Source organism: Trachymyrmex septentrionalis, unplaced genomic scaffold (genome assembly GCF_001594115.1).
Source record: "Trachymyrmex septentrionalis isolate Tsep2-gDNA-1 unplaced genomic scaffold, Tsep1.0 scaffold196, whole genome shotgun sequence".
NCBI lineage: Eukaryota > Metazoa > Arthropoda > Insecta > Hymenoptera > Formicidae > Trachymyrmex > Trachymyrmex septentrionalis.
In genome coordinates this window covers 1,056,226-1,070,206 of record NW_017305135.1, presented here as the reverse complement: position 1 = coordinate 1,070,206, position 13,981 = coordinate 1,056,226, and the positions used below count along the sequence as shown (strand labels likewise).

General features: G+C 34.5%; 3 protein-coding genes across 4 annotated transcripts; 1 reads left to right on the top strand and 2 right to left on the bottom strand.

The window, feature by feature from the left end:
* Positions 1–1,054: 1,054 nt before the first annotated feature.
* On the top strand, positions 1,055–7,044 carry LOC108747241 (SWI/SNF complex subunit SMARCC2). Of its 2 annotated transcripts, none has more exons than XM_018484607.1 (11): positions 1,055–1,498; positions 2,148–2,267; positions 2,352–2,465; positions 2,607–2,971; positions 3,159–3,383; positions 3,463–3,755; positions 3,907–4,216; positions 4,297–5,054; positions 5,162–5,472; positions 5,571–6,048; positions 6,641–6,715. In XM_018484607.1, the coding sequence occupies exons 1-10, from the start codon at positions 1,382–1,384 to the stop codon at positions 6,039–6,041; spliced, it is 3,084 nt and encodes a 1,027-aa protein (XP_018340109.1). In that variant the 5' UTR covers positions 1,055–1,381; the 3' UTR covers positions 6,042–6,048; positions 6,641–6,715. The 2 variants fall into 2 exon arrangements, with proteins under 2 accessions (XP_018340109.1, XP_018340108.1); XM_018484606.1 differs by lacking the exon at positions 6,641–6,715 and adding an exon at positions 6,967–7,044 and having other exon boundaries at positions 1,056–1,498.
* Positions 6,500–9,282, bottom strand: LOC108747242. The gene is made up of 4 exons (XM_018484608.1): positions 8,441–9,282; positions 7,897–8,227; positions 6,951–7,156; positions 6,500–6,737 (listed from the first exon to the last, which is right to left on the bottom strand). The coding sequence occupies exons 1-4, from the start codon at positions 8,965–8,967 to the stop codon at positions 6,506–6,508; spliced, it is 1,296 nt and encodes a 431-aa protein (XP_018340110.1). The 5' UTR covers positions 8,968–9,282; the 3' UTR covers positions 6,500–6,505.
* A 142-nt stretch (positions 9,283–9,424) lies between these two features.
* On the bottom strand, positions 9,425–13,438 carry LOC108747194 (protein PTCD3 homolog, mitochondrial). The gene is made up of 10 exons (XM_018484519.1): positions 13,222–13,438; positions 12,665–12,779; positions 12,359–12,556; positions 11,999–12,240; positions 11,792–11,900; positions 11,089–11,422; positions 10,813–11,018; positions 10,117–10,455; positions 9,673–9,897; positions 9,425–9,595 (listed from the first exon to the last, which is right to left on the bottom strand). The coding sequence occupies exons 1-10, from the start codon at positions 13,248–13,250 to the stop codon at positions 9,437–9,439; spliced, it is 1,956 nt and encodes a 651-aa protein (XP_018340021.1). The 5' UTR covers positions 13,251–13,438; the 3' UTR covers positions 9,425–9,436.
* Positions 13,439–13,981: the final 543 nt, after the last annotated feature.

Genomic DNA, 13,981 nt, shown 5'->3' with positions numbered 1-13,981 from the left:
ATATAATATATATATATATATATATATATATATATATATATATATAAAATATATGTTGTAAAACTTTGTGTCTATGGTCCGAGGTTTAGCACAATGGATACAATTTTACATTGTGATTGAAATAAAACCAGGCAATCGTCAATCGTAATTGTCAATCCGTAGTTTGATAGCGTTTTTCACTAAGAAAACTGCAGTTTGATATAAATTAAGTGTAAATCGGTTTTAATTTGTTTGATAAATAATTTGATCCAACGTTATCAGGACTATAAAGAATATGTAATGAATACTATAAATTATTTATTAACATTAATAATTTGTAAATTAATTTGCATTTAATTACATTCAGCATGCGCCAATGTTGCACTAGTTTTTCCAGTAGAAAACGTTGAGCCGTAACACTAGCAATTGCGCGATTGTGATTGGTGCATTATATATTACTTTTAATCAATTAGAGCAAAGCAATTGCTTTTCAATAAATCAGAACAAAGCAATTGCTTTAATTGCAGTAATCATCAATCACAATTAAAGGCTGGTTCACCATCTTCGATTAATTTAAAAAGAGAAAAAATGAACAACGCAAGAAGTTGAGTTAAAATAAAAGAACAGACCTTGTTTTATTTAACATACGGATAAGAAATTAGATTAAAAGATAATTATGAATAAAACAGTCAGAAATTTGGTTTTATACAAGCGCGATTCTGATTAAATTAATCACTGAGATATATATTACATATATCAAGTAGGAGTTTGATCAAAATTTTTTATTCTAAAGAGTCACAAGTCACAACATACAAAAAAACATAACCAATCAACCGAAAGTTCAAGACTGGTCTTACGTCTTCAATAATTCTGGACTGTGATTAGTCGATTCGTTTATTGTTCGAGTACATTGATTTGACTTGGACTATTCACATTTTCTCATATGCTGTTATCTCAAATCTTCTTTGGAAAATTCGATTAGAATACATTGCGCATCAGTTCATCTCATGTCTCTCATATATATTGTATGTACATCTATATCAATAGTGGCTAAGTTCACGTCTGTGGACCGATTATATATACTCGCACGGTAGCCATGTTTAGAACGCGTCTACCAACCATCGCGTCACGCGAATCAAGTCATTGTCCGATATTTATTCAAATTTGCATTTGCAAAGTAGGCGTTGCGATATTGTAAAATCATTGCGCGTCTGTCAGTAGAATTTCGCCGTACATAATTAATATCGCACACTACTGTCTTATCATCGATAACGTGTTTTTCGCTGTGATGGACGTGCGCCCAGTGCATTCACAGCCAACTTCAGAGGCGTGTCATGTTTGCGCTCGGCGCGTTGCATCGTGATCGAAATCGTTGCGTTTCGTCGTCGGGATTCTATGAAAAATGCTGTCGCTAGGTCCGAAAAAGGACGGCGGACCCAACGCCAAGTTCTTCGAGGCGCCAGAAGTTCTTACCCAGCTTGATGGTGTTAAGCAGTGGCTGCTCAAGAACTGCAAGAAGGTACGCTCGTTTGTGCGAACATGGATACCACCCGGCGTCGTAAATTCATTGCGGTACCTCCGTGCGGCTTTGCTTTCTCTTTCGCGGCACGCATATCGTCGATCGTAATTTTACATGTCGATAATCTGTAGTTTTTTAGAGATAAAATCCTTGAGAAAATAAATTTTACCAAGATTCTCGAGAAATGTCCTAATATATTTTATAGCACTGACGCGGACGTGAAAATCATCCTGATGACTGTACATATTTTGTGAAATTTATTACTGTTTATAACTGTTTATTTATCGCTTATTGATGCATGTATGCATATGTATGTACAGTGAAAGTATGCATGAAATCAGTAATTATATATATTCTTAATAGATAAATATACCAATTATTCAATTTATCACTTTTACTATACATGCACATATGTGTGTATATATATATATATATATTATATATATGCATATGTACATGCATATATAAGATCTTTAGAGAAAAGTAATAAGTGAGAACTCAACAAAATGTATACTAGATGATAAAAGAATAGCATTTACATATAAATTTCTGTATTATTAATTTTCAGTATTATATTATATGATTATTTCATAATTTTCAGTATTACATTATAAAATTATTTCATAATTTTATTTATGATTTCTTATAGTATGTACAAACGGATCCGCCCACTAATAAGAGCTTAGCCACGTTGCTGGTACAGATTCTGCAGTTTCAAGAGGATAATCTTGGCAAAAATGTATCAAAGCCACCTATGACTAGGCTTCCAGTATGTAAAATATATATGTTATGTAACTAATAAAACAATAATTGTTATATCTGAATTAATTATTGACAAGTTTAATTTTTGCAGATGAAATGCTTCCTAGATTTTAAGCCTGGCGGTGGTGTTTGTCACATATTAGCTACTGCTTATCGTTTTAAGCAGGAGCAAGGATGGAGGCGTTTCGATTTTCCTGGTGGAAAAGTAATTGTTTAATACTTATTCTATATATATATATCTTTTGCAGAGAAATATCTTTTTTTTTATATAGTATTGATATTCTTGTCCATAAAGGTTGCATAAACGTAAAATTTTTTATTGATTAGTCAATTATTATTATTACAGTCAGGGTCTCGTATGGATCGTACAGTGGATATGCTAATGGCGGCGGAACGTGCTTTAATACAGAATAGATGTATGACTGTACCAAGTATTTTCGTGAAACCGGATGTTGACAAAAATACAGCTGCAAAAGTAAAAGATGTAGTTAGAAAGCATCAGGGTACTGTCGTGGAGAATGAGACAGATGCTACACACATTATCTATCCTCCAGTAGATCCGATGGAAGAGGAATACGCACGACCTTGTATGAGACGCGAACGATCGGTTCTAATTCATTGGTACTACTTTCCAGACAGCTATGATTCCTGGTCAACACTGGATCTTCCATGGGACTATCCCGAAGGAACTTATACAAACACAAATTCAAGGTGCTTAGACATTGATAATCTTTTAATGTAAATATTATAATTGATGGAAATTAATAATTCAAATTAATTGATATTGTTTACCAGTATAATGTGTTGAAAGTATTGCTGGCAAAATATTTCTACTTATGTATTTAATTCATATATAAATGTTAAATTAATATATTAAATAAATATAATCTTTTTCTAGATCAATGTATAAAGTATCGGCTACATGGGCGTTAGACTTGGATCAATATAATGAGTGGATGAACGAAGAAGATTATGAGGTAGATGATAACGGTCAGAAGAGAGTACACAAATATAGGCTTTCGGTGGAAGATTTGATGGCACAACCGTCTCATCCACCGCCTGCGAAGAAACCTAAGAGGAAACGATCGCCCAGCCCACCTCCAAAACTCGGCAAACGTAAAAGGTATGGACATCTCTGATAGTAAATTCAAATTATACACAGAACTTTGCTCATCTTCGAATTTGTGCGTTATCGTTTTTAGTAGCAGAGCACCGTCAGGTATCCAAAGTGCTTCCTCCGCGTCATCGGCAACGGTTCCAAAGAAATCGCGCGGCGGTGAAGAAGAGGAAGATTTGACTCAGGGAATGGAGGATCCGCCCGCTGAACCCCGTATTGTCGAGGTAGTTGCTACGCCCACGAATCCACCAATCACAGGTCAGAATAATGCAACAACGGGTAACTCCACATTGGCATCTACCGGTAGTAAAAAGCAAGACAGCGAGCTTCAACCTCTTAAATCTGGCAACTTGACTGATCTTGATGAACAAATGGAAGGTATACAAAGAAATCTAGATAATGAAACTTGAATCAGTAATGTAATATCATAACGCGATAAACATTTTTAACGTCAGATCAATAATTAAAAAGATTTTCAAGTTAAATGTTAAGTTAGTAAATTCTGAATTAAAAGTTGTCGATATCGCAGGAGACAAAGGAAGCTCTCAAGGTGGTCAAGATAGAGAAGAAAGAGACACTAGTAAAGAAAGAGGTGAAGGTGGTAAAGGTGATGAACCGGAAGATAATGTGACGGAACAAACGCATCACATCGTTGTTCCTAGCTATTCTGCTTGGTTTGATTACAATTCGATTCATACCATAGAGAAGCGGGCTCTATCAGAATTCTTCAATGGTAAAAATAAATCCAAGACTCCGGAAATTTATCTTGCTTATCGAAATTTTATGATCGATACTTATCGATTAAATCCAACTGAATATATTACATCGACCGCGTGCAGGTAATACATGTAATATATTTAATTTACATTTAATAATGTATGTAAAATTATAATTTTTATGTATGAAAACATTTTTACAGGCGGAATTTAGCTGGAGATGTATGCGCGATTATGCGTGTGCACGCGTTTTTAGAGCAATGGGGACTCATTAACTATCAGGTAGACGCAGAGTCTAGACCGACACCAATGGGACCTCCACCAACATCACATTTCCACGTTCTGTCGGACACGCCATCCGGTTTGGCACCAGTCAATCCGAATCCACCGAAAACACCACAACCATCCGCTGCGAAGATGTTGCTCGACTTGGAGAAAAAACCGAACATAACGGGTGTCCTGGGTACAGAAGAAAAGGCTTCGGCGGGTGCAATGGCAAACTTCGGTTTGAAAATCGACCAGTATTCGAGGAAACCGGCAGTACTGAAGAACAAGCAAGCGGCAGGTGCCACGCGTGATTGGACAGAACAGGAAACACTTCTACTATTGGAAGGTTTAGAATTGCACAAGGACGACTGGAACAAAGTGTGCGAACATGTGGGTTCGAGAACGCAAGACGAGTGTATCTTGCATTTCTTACGTTTACCTATAGAGGATCCATATCTGGAAGAAGGCGGACCCGAAGGATTGGGTCCTTTGGCTTACCAACCCGTACCATTCTCGAAAGCTGGTAATCCTGTTATGAGTACAGTCGCTTTCCTTGCGTCAGTCGTGGATCCTAGAGTAGCCGCAAGCGCAGCGAAGGCAGCTATGGAAGAATTTGCCGCAATAAAGGATCAAGTACCAGCTGCCTTATTGGACCAGCATTTAAGAAATGTTCAAGCTAGTGCCAGTTCCGACGGTAATTCTTCTAACTACATTATAAATTAGAAATTTGTAACTTAATTTTAATGCACACATAATAATTGTTAAGTAGATAATAAATATCAATTCTTCATTTTTATATAGGCAAATATGATCCATCGGCTGGTTTGGCACAATCGGGCATCGCTGGTACAGGACCACCTGAACCACCTGACGATACATCAGCTTCTACTGCGACCCCGTCCGTACCGGCGGGTGCGGCTAGCTCTCCTCATTCCACAGCTCCTACTCCTGAAACAAAGAAAGAAGATCAAGATAAATCTAAAGACGCTATGGATGTTGAACCATCTCAAATAGAAGTCACCAAGAAAGAGGACGAAACAAAAGAGGGCGAAGAGGACACAAAATCCACCACTGATCCAGAGGCTGCTGAAGCAAAAGAAAAGAAGGATAAAGTAGATATCACAGTGACATAAATTTGCATTAAAAAAAATATCAAAATTTTTAAATAAGTGATAGAATACCATGGGTTTAAACTTAATTTTTTTTACAGGTTGTAAGGGATGCTCAGCTTCAATCAGCGGCGGCGGCAGCGCTAGCGGCTGCGGCTGTTAAGGCCAAACATTTAGCAGCTGTGGAGGAACGTAAAATCAAGTCATTAGTTGCGTTACTAGTCGAAACGCAAATGAAAAAACTAGAGATCAAGCTGCGTCACTTCGAGGAATTGGAAACTACGATGGAGCGAGAACGCGAGGGTCTTGAGTATCAACGGCAGCAACTCATCACTGAGCGACAGCAGTTCCATCTCGAGCAGTTGAAGGCAGCCGAATTCAGGGCGCGACAGCAGGCCCACCAGCGATTGGCTCAAGAACAACAGCAACAACAGCAGCAGCAACAGCAACAAAATCAACAACATCCACCATGGCAACCGCCCGGTGCGCAGCAACAGCAGCAGCAACCGCCAAGTCCGCAGGCTCAACCGCAACAACAGCCACCACCGCACACGCCGCCACAGCAGACATAACTCTTTCGTGAGTTTAAATCTTTAAATATGTAGTAGTTAAATAAATCAATCATAAACTTTTACAAATTATATAATACATTATCAACGTTGTTTCTTCAATCTTCCTCGTTTTTTTTTTTCGTTTTTATTTGTTTTTCTATTATTCGTCTCCAAATTTAATTTCCACGATTACATATACAAAATAATTTGTGCGTGATTTCGAGACATTTTCATGCCTTTAGAAAGGAATAAATAGTTTGCAGAAGTTTCTTTATATATTTTTTTGATTTCTACTAGGTATTGAAAATTTCTACTACGTATGGGAAGAAATTATCTTCACAACTATGTAAAAAAAGGGAAGATTTCTCGCGGAACGAAATCACCTTTTTTTCAATGTGATACATTACGAGATGTAAAACTTACATACCTGATAAATATTGTACATATTATTACATACATCATTGTCAATCAATGTGAAATCTTATCTACAAAGCTTCGTTATCTATCAATTCCAATACTAAATCAGTCATGAGTCGGGCACATTCGGCGCCTCCGGGTGGTGGTGTTCCTGCAGTATTATGTTTTTCCTCGCTAGTTTCCGTGCTACTTGTTTCGTACAGATTCGGTGCTTCGTCACTGGCACATGTACTAATCGGTAAAATGTCCAACGCCAATCCCAATCCGAAACGTCCACATCTCCTCATCTCTTCTTTTAACCTACAATCGTTAAATAGACAACAATATTAAAAAGGTAGTCAAACTATCCTATATTTTTAAACTTACAACATATCCGTTTTATAAAAAAAAAAAAATTGATATTAGATTTGCGTATAAGCTTTTCGTTTAAATGATAAATTACTTATAAAGTGTAAGCAATGAATTTATTATAGTTTTGTTATACACATGACTGAATCTCGACGATTTACTTACAATTCCCACATGATAGATGGATCTTTTGGCGGCTGTTCTGGATTTAGGATGCGCAAGAAGGACATCAGATAAGAATGATAGTGCTGGAGAAGCTGTGTCATGTAAGCCCGCCTAACAACACCACTCGTGCAGCAGTATAGCAAGTTCGCAAGATCAAGAGCGAGTGAACCGACCCGCGTCAGTTGAAAATCAACTAGATAAACGGCCTGCAGAAGCACAGTATTAAAAATCAAGTCTAGGAGGTTTCGCAGTGAGACGCATTTCACATTCGTGATAGGTAACAGCTGTTAATCTCGAATGTGATTTATAGATCGTAATGCGGAGTAAATATTCTTGCATCATATATTTATTTGCATGTTTTAAATGGTCGACTGAATTTGTTCTGCCCAATGGACAAAAAACTTAAATGGTTGAAAAAGAATTAAGTACGAATATGTCAATTATTATATACTATACATATTTTTCGGATTTTTTTAACTTTCGAGCATTATGTAATTTTGTTTTACAGATAGATAATTAAAGATAATTAAATATCGATTTTTCTAAAAGTCAACGTTTAATTATCCTTAATTGTCTATTTATTTATCTTAATTAAATGTAATTATACATAATGCAAGAATCTTTATGACCGGCTACATGAGTCTAGGTGTGATCACTTTCATTAAACCGGAGTCTTTTTAATAAGATCGCAAATGGAAGAAACATTTAAATCATATAAGAATCTTATAAATTTATATAATAAAAATGTATGGAACAACAAAAGAGAGTGGTTTCTCGTTTCGTTATCTCGCGTAAATGATCTGAAAAAAAAAAAAAGATGATTATCACCATTTGACGGTAATCATCTTTTACTGAATACATGCAACCTTTTATTGTAGATATTATCAGACATGCAATGTGTATTGCGCTTTTCTAATTTACTTTTCTTACAAAATAAAATATTTACCTCTGTATCTGAGCTTAGTTCATCCTGAAAGAGGAAATTATTGGTCCAACAATCACCGTGACAAAATACGGAGAGAGGTCCTTGCGCGGAGACGAGTTCGCTCATAGTGCGAAAAAATACGTCTTCGTTTAGGAAAGCTTGCAACTTTGTCATTATTTCCTGTCTTCTGTAGTCCATATGCGAAGGAAGTGCTTCAGACACCATCATGATGGCGTTATTCACGGCGACGCGATAATACTGACGGTACCAATCTTCGTTATCTCGTCGAAATAATGTTTCTTTTATAGCTTGATCATGTTCGGAATTCGTTAAATTCGCGAATTCTTCCGGTCTTTAAAAAGTAACATTTTTTTAAAATCAAAAGACGAGGATATCGAAATAAAGTAAAGTATATATACAAAAAAAAAGAAATTTCTTTTTATCATATTTTCAACGATTCTTAAATATTTTATATAAAAGTCTATTTCTAGAGAAACCTGATAAATTGTTTCGAATTATTCAGAATATTTATTATATCTACATTTAATTAACCGGGCATATTTACCTCGATTCTTTTAATGTCAAGCTAAGCGCGTGAAAGCCTGCTAAAGCCTTCAACACGTGCTCTAGATTCTCCACTTTTAATCCTTTCCGTCTGTCTGCCATTTTAAAACCTCTCTGTCTCAAATCTTCCATGGCAATAAGATCGGCTCTAGCGGCATATATCTTAGGTACTCCACTGAATACTCTTCTATCGTTCGATTGCAGCCTATTCAGCGCGGGCCATACATGTTTATAAAACACGACTTCATTCCTGAACAGTAACTCACTTTTAAATGCCTCACGACGTTTCTTGGATTCCGGCAATATCTTGTAAATGATAGCACACTCGTAATTAATGTATTCCTCGTTTTTTAACAATTTGCGCCCCTTTGCCCGAATCCGATACAACATCGAAGTATAGTTATCTCCTCGACCCGATCCTGGTTCTTCTTCTAAACTATCAATCTCTACGTTGGGCTCATCTTCGGTAATTAATTCACGGATATCGTCAAGCATGAGTCTATTGCTACTATCGCCGCTGCTATCCATTATCCTTATGGATCTGGCCGATCTTTACGACAATGATTCCGATATCTTTTCGATTTTTTCGAATGGAATCGACTTTAACATCCTATACTTCACGATAGACCAGAGTGCCGACTGACTCAGGAAATGGGTATTTGAGCGACTGGAGCGGTTGGAGGGTTGCTGTCTCCCACCGTTACTGACTTAATTCATTAATGATTTACGCTCTCCTCCCCCCCCCAACTTTAAAAGACAAGGACATTGATACATGTCAATCATATGTCTCATCGTTTAAATTCCCCGCTTTGATTCTTCAAAACGTGGCGCGGGTTCGTCGCGCGGTATATGGAATAGCGATAATAGAGTGCTTTCTTTCAAATTGATATTACAATTTTGTACAATGGAGGAGAATATATATAAATAATACATAAATATTCTCAAAAAGATTTCTATATATTTTCTATATTTTATAATACAGACTTTATTTCGAAGACTAGGTCTTATCAGAAATCTGCAACTGGAGAACATCGTTACCTACTAAACTAGCCAATATATTTTCCTGATTGAGGGTAAGGGATACAGTTTTGTATAACTTTCCAGCCATTTCCCCGGCTCCTTCTAGACTATGGAAAGTGACGTATTCCAGAAGTGTCTAGAAGCAAATGCAAGGATGTTATAATAAAACAATTGATAAGAATGTAAGAAAGTAAAAAGAATGTATATACTTACGAAAATTGCCGGCACATATGCTTGTGCTAAACACAGTTCGAATATTTGATTTATATGCTCTGTTGTAATGGTTTGACCATTCTTAATTAAGTGCGGTGAACGAACTAATAACGATATAATTTCTGTCGTTTTGGTAAAATTATTTGCACGTAACAACAACAGTATAATATTGCCTATTATTGTGTTAGATACAAAGACGTGCTGTAGCCTTTTAGAATTCTGAGCCTGTGTTTTAAAAAAAGACAATCATATATATTATTTTAATATATTTGATGTGATTTGAATATATTTAATTTGATTATAAAAATAAGATAATAATTTGAAACTTAAATTTCGATAAATTCCCGATTTAATTTAAAAAAGACTTATTCCAAATTTGTCACAGAATCTATTATTAAATACAAATTATGAAATGCTCTATAATTAAAAAATGATTTTAATTACTTGTATATGATCCCAGATAGTCAGTGCCATCTCTGCGAATTGCGCATTCAATGGAGAATCAGACACGGGTTTACAATGTACGCTCATCAAGTGCAATATGTTCTCCAATAACTCTTCCCTGTTCAGATAACTGAACATGATCATGTGCGACCACAGTTTTGGTATATATTGCGTGGCAGTCTGCACGGGATGTAATTTAAGAGCTTCTAATATAGCATTCATCACGGCAGGTTCCGGTATAATCACGTGCGGTACAAGTTTGCTGTAGAGCTTGAAGAATGTCTCAAATTCTTCCGTTGCCAAAATTAATTCCAAATACATTCGGTAATAGAAATATTCCTGAGAAAAGATATAAGCATAATATAAATGCTTAATATAAATACATAATTATCGATCATTAGCATAATTTTAAGAATAGCTGCAGACTGCATAGTATAATGTAATGAAAAAATCCAAGTTTTTTATTTTAAAAAATTACTTTAAATATTTTAACTCTCGACAAAAAAATATCATAAATCCTATCTAAATGATGCTATTAAAATATCTACTAAAATTAAGAGATTTTATATATAAAAAGAATGATATTAATTTCCTCTTCATGTATAGTTTTCATATTTTATTACAAGAAAACAAGATTAGTCCACGGCATGTGTTTTCTAGATAGAATGCTATGTGTTGAGGAGTTAAGAAACTTACTCTTTTATTATTATTGATAAACTTGTAATTTTCACCGGTAAGAAGAAGCTCATTCACCATTTCACCTGCCTGACGATCACAGAACTGCTGGGACGCCATTTCCATTGCAACAATAAAGAAATTTAAATCATTCTCATTTTGAACAGTAATGGTTTCATTCTTCAAAGACGTCAAAATTTTTATAAAGTTGTTATATGACGCATCACCTGTTTTAGAATAAACTCGTAAATATTTATGAATATAAAATCTTTGCAATGTAAGAGAATATGTAATTACCGAATCTACTTAAAATTTTCAGCAGATAATAATATGTAGTTAACGACGGTTTCAGTTTGAATTTTGTAATATCAGCGAGTGTCTCGCGTGTAAAATCTAGAGCTGATTGATTGGTTTTTAAAGTAGTTGCTACATTAAGGGCGGCATTAAAGGTATGTATGTTTGGAGTGATTCCGTTTGTAGTCATTGCTCTATAGATATAGGTTAATGACTTTGATTTCAAATCCTCTTGCTTTAGCATTGGTACTAATGATATCATAGCATTGTATCCATTGACAGACAACGGTATATTTTTTCCTTGACTTTCATCATAAAAGTGCCAAGCCTTGTCCGCCTAAAAGATTATATCAAATTTTTGTTGAAATTTATAATAATAAAGCTCCATGTGTAAAATAAGAAAAAAGTAAATTAGAATCAGTGTGTAGTCGGCAGCAAATAGATTAAATTTAATTAATTTATTCATTGATTGGACGTAATTCTGTTTTTATTTTTTCACATCTGCTGAAGAGAGTCCTAATTTTGGATCAAAACGTACATTTATTGTAAAGTTATCCAATCATCAGATAGATTTTAATTTTCCTTTTCCTTCTTTTTGTCATAATGTATTATTATATTTCAAATATCCCTTTTAAGAAGTAGCGAGTTACTTTTTAAATCCTTTTTAATTAAGCTGCACTTATGAATGATTTAAGAGTTATCTTACCCTGAGATATTTAGCCAAACCACATATCATCGCGGTGTATGCAGCAGCTGCTATTTTGGGTTCTTGTTCCTTCAGAAATTCGAACAATACATCGATTTGTGAGTAACTTCTGTAAATCGCGATAAAATATAAAATATTATTTTAACAGTAAAGAAAATACATATTCATCGGCAAAGGAAAGAAAACGTATTCAATTTTCATACTTACAGCCATTTACTTTTTTGTTTGAGTTTATACCAGTGAGTCTCCAGCCATTCGTCAGTTCGTTCATTATTATTATAAAAACATAACAATTCCAAGAGTGCTTGTTTTGTTGGTATTGTCATCTCACCTTTTAATAAATCGTAAATCGTGATACAGTTAGCAACATTACCATTTGATATTTCATATAATAATGTTTCTTCTGTCACTTTACTTTCTTCGGTATAAATGGGAAGTGGTACAAATGCCTGCAAAATAAATAATATGATATAACATATTAACTGAATTTAAATATTAATAAAAAACATTATTGATGTTATATGAACTAGCAAACAAAAAGGATTTAATTTATTCTTGATTGATGACCTTAATTTCAGGATCTGCTACTTTATGCTGAAATAAATCGCGGTGTTCTTCACGAACCCACATCGCGGTCTTCCTTCCAGACTCTTTTGCTAAAGCGTACGAACGATTTTGCATGCTTGATTGAGGTATCAAGAAAGGATCATCGTGAAACTTATAATGTGGCGCCGTATAATCTCTGGATATCGTACTTTCCAAAGCCTATAAAACAATTTGTATGACACATTTATAGAATCATCAAACTTACTTTTATAATACTTCAAACAAACTTACTTTTACTTTCAAATGTAAAAAAATAATTTTATTTACCTTCAAGATATCTGTTGGACCTCGTTCTATCCTGTTTGGAATTTGAATGTCTGAGGATGAGGCTGACGTTATGGTTGTTGACTGCAATCGTACAATCAATTCCTGGTACAATTTCCTATAAATGTTCAAAATATAAATAAAATTATTAACTTACTATACTCATTCACCATTAACTCTTTCATATGTATCTTTTGCGGTCAAAATTTTAACAGTTAAAGTTTTCTTCTGTATAAAAAGAGAGAGAAAACAATATAATATCCGAGTTCCAAAACATTTAGGAAGTAAAGATGTAAAACCATAAAAAAATGTTTCCGACTTTTCACAACTAATTTAGCAGGAGAAATTTGGTACTGGTATGAAAGTGAAAAATAATGATGCAGACAGAGGTTTAAGTATCCTTTTAGAATTGTTTTCAAAAATAAATGTACATCCTTAAATAAGTATTTCGAGTACTCTCGTTGTATATCGTATATAACAAAGTCTAGCAATTTCACTCAAAAAAGTAAATTGATCTATGTATATGAACAAAGTTAAATGAATTATAGTTCATTACGTACCCACGAATAATTCTTGATAAAGAATTCATGATACTAATTGTAAAGACGAAGGAAATGAATCCTTTTTCTATATCCTCTTCTTACAATCTTTACAGTCACGAGTTTGAGGTTAGATCATTGGTATAAGATTAGGTTAGGGTTAAATGCGACACCGCATGTTTGACGTAACGATTAAATGAACTTTCTGATAAATCAACAACGATCTAATTGTTTCTTTCCCTACACGTGTGAAACAATAATTTTATCCTGGTTAATAAAGTAATACAAATTTGATCAATTGAACTCTGATTTCTAAATGATCAGATGATCTAAATCACCTCAAAAGATCAACAAATGACGTATACAATATTTTGACATGTCTCAAAATTAATATTGAAATATTCGAAATTACTATCAATAAACAGCTTCGCAGTCAGTTGAGTCTGTCGAAAATAAATTTTGTCAAACGCTGCTACAAATTTTTTCAAAAAGACATCAATATTTCATGCAAATTCTGTTATATATTCAGTATCAACAAATTGGTAGCAAATATACGAGTACAACAAAATCTGCTGAGAACAAATTATCGACAAAAACCATGCTTACTGACAACCTAACAGTAAATTGACAACCGATCTTTGCTTGGTTTTTGTCACGATGGAAGGGATTCTTACACCATACATGGTTTTTATAAATCTCATATATAATATATAATAATAATTTGCTCTCACTTAAGCTTTATCAGCAAGCTGCGAGAAAATAGTTAATTAGCTATAATTTG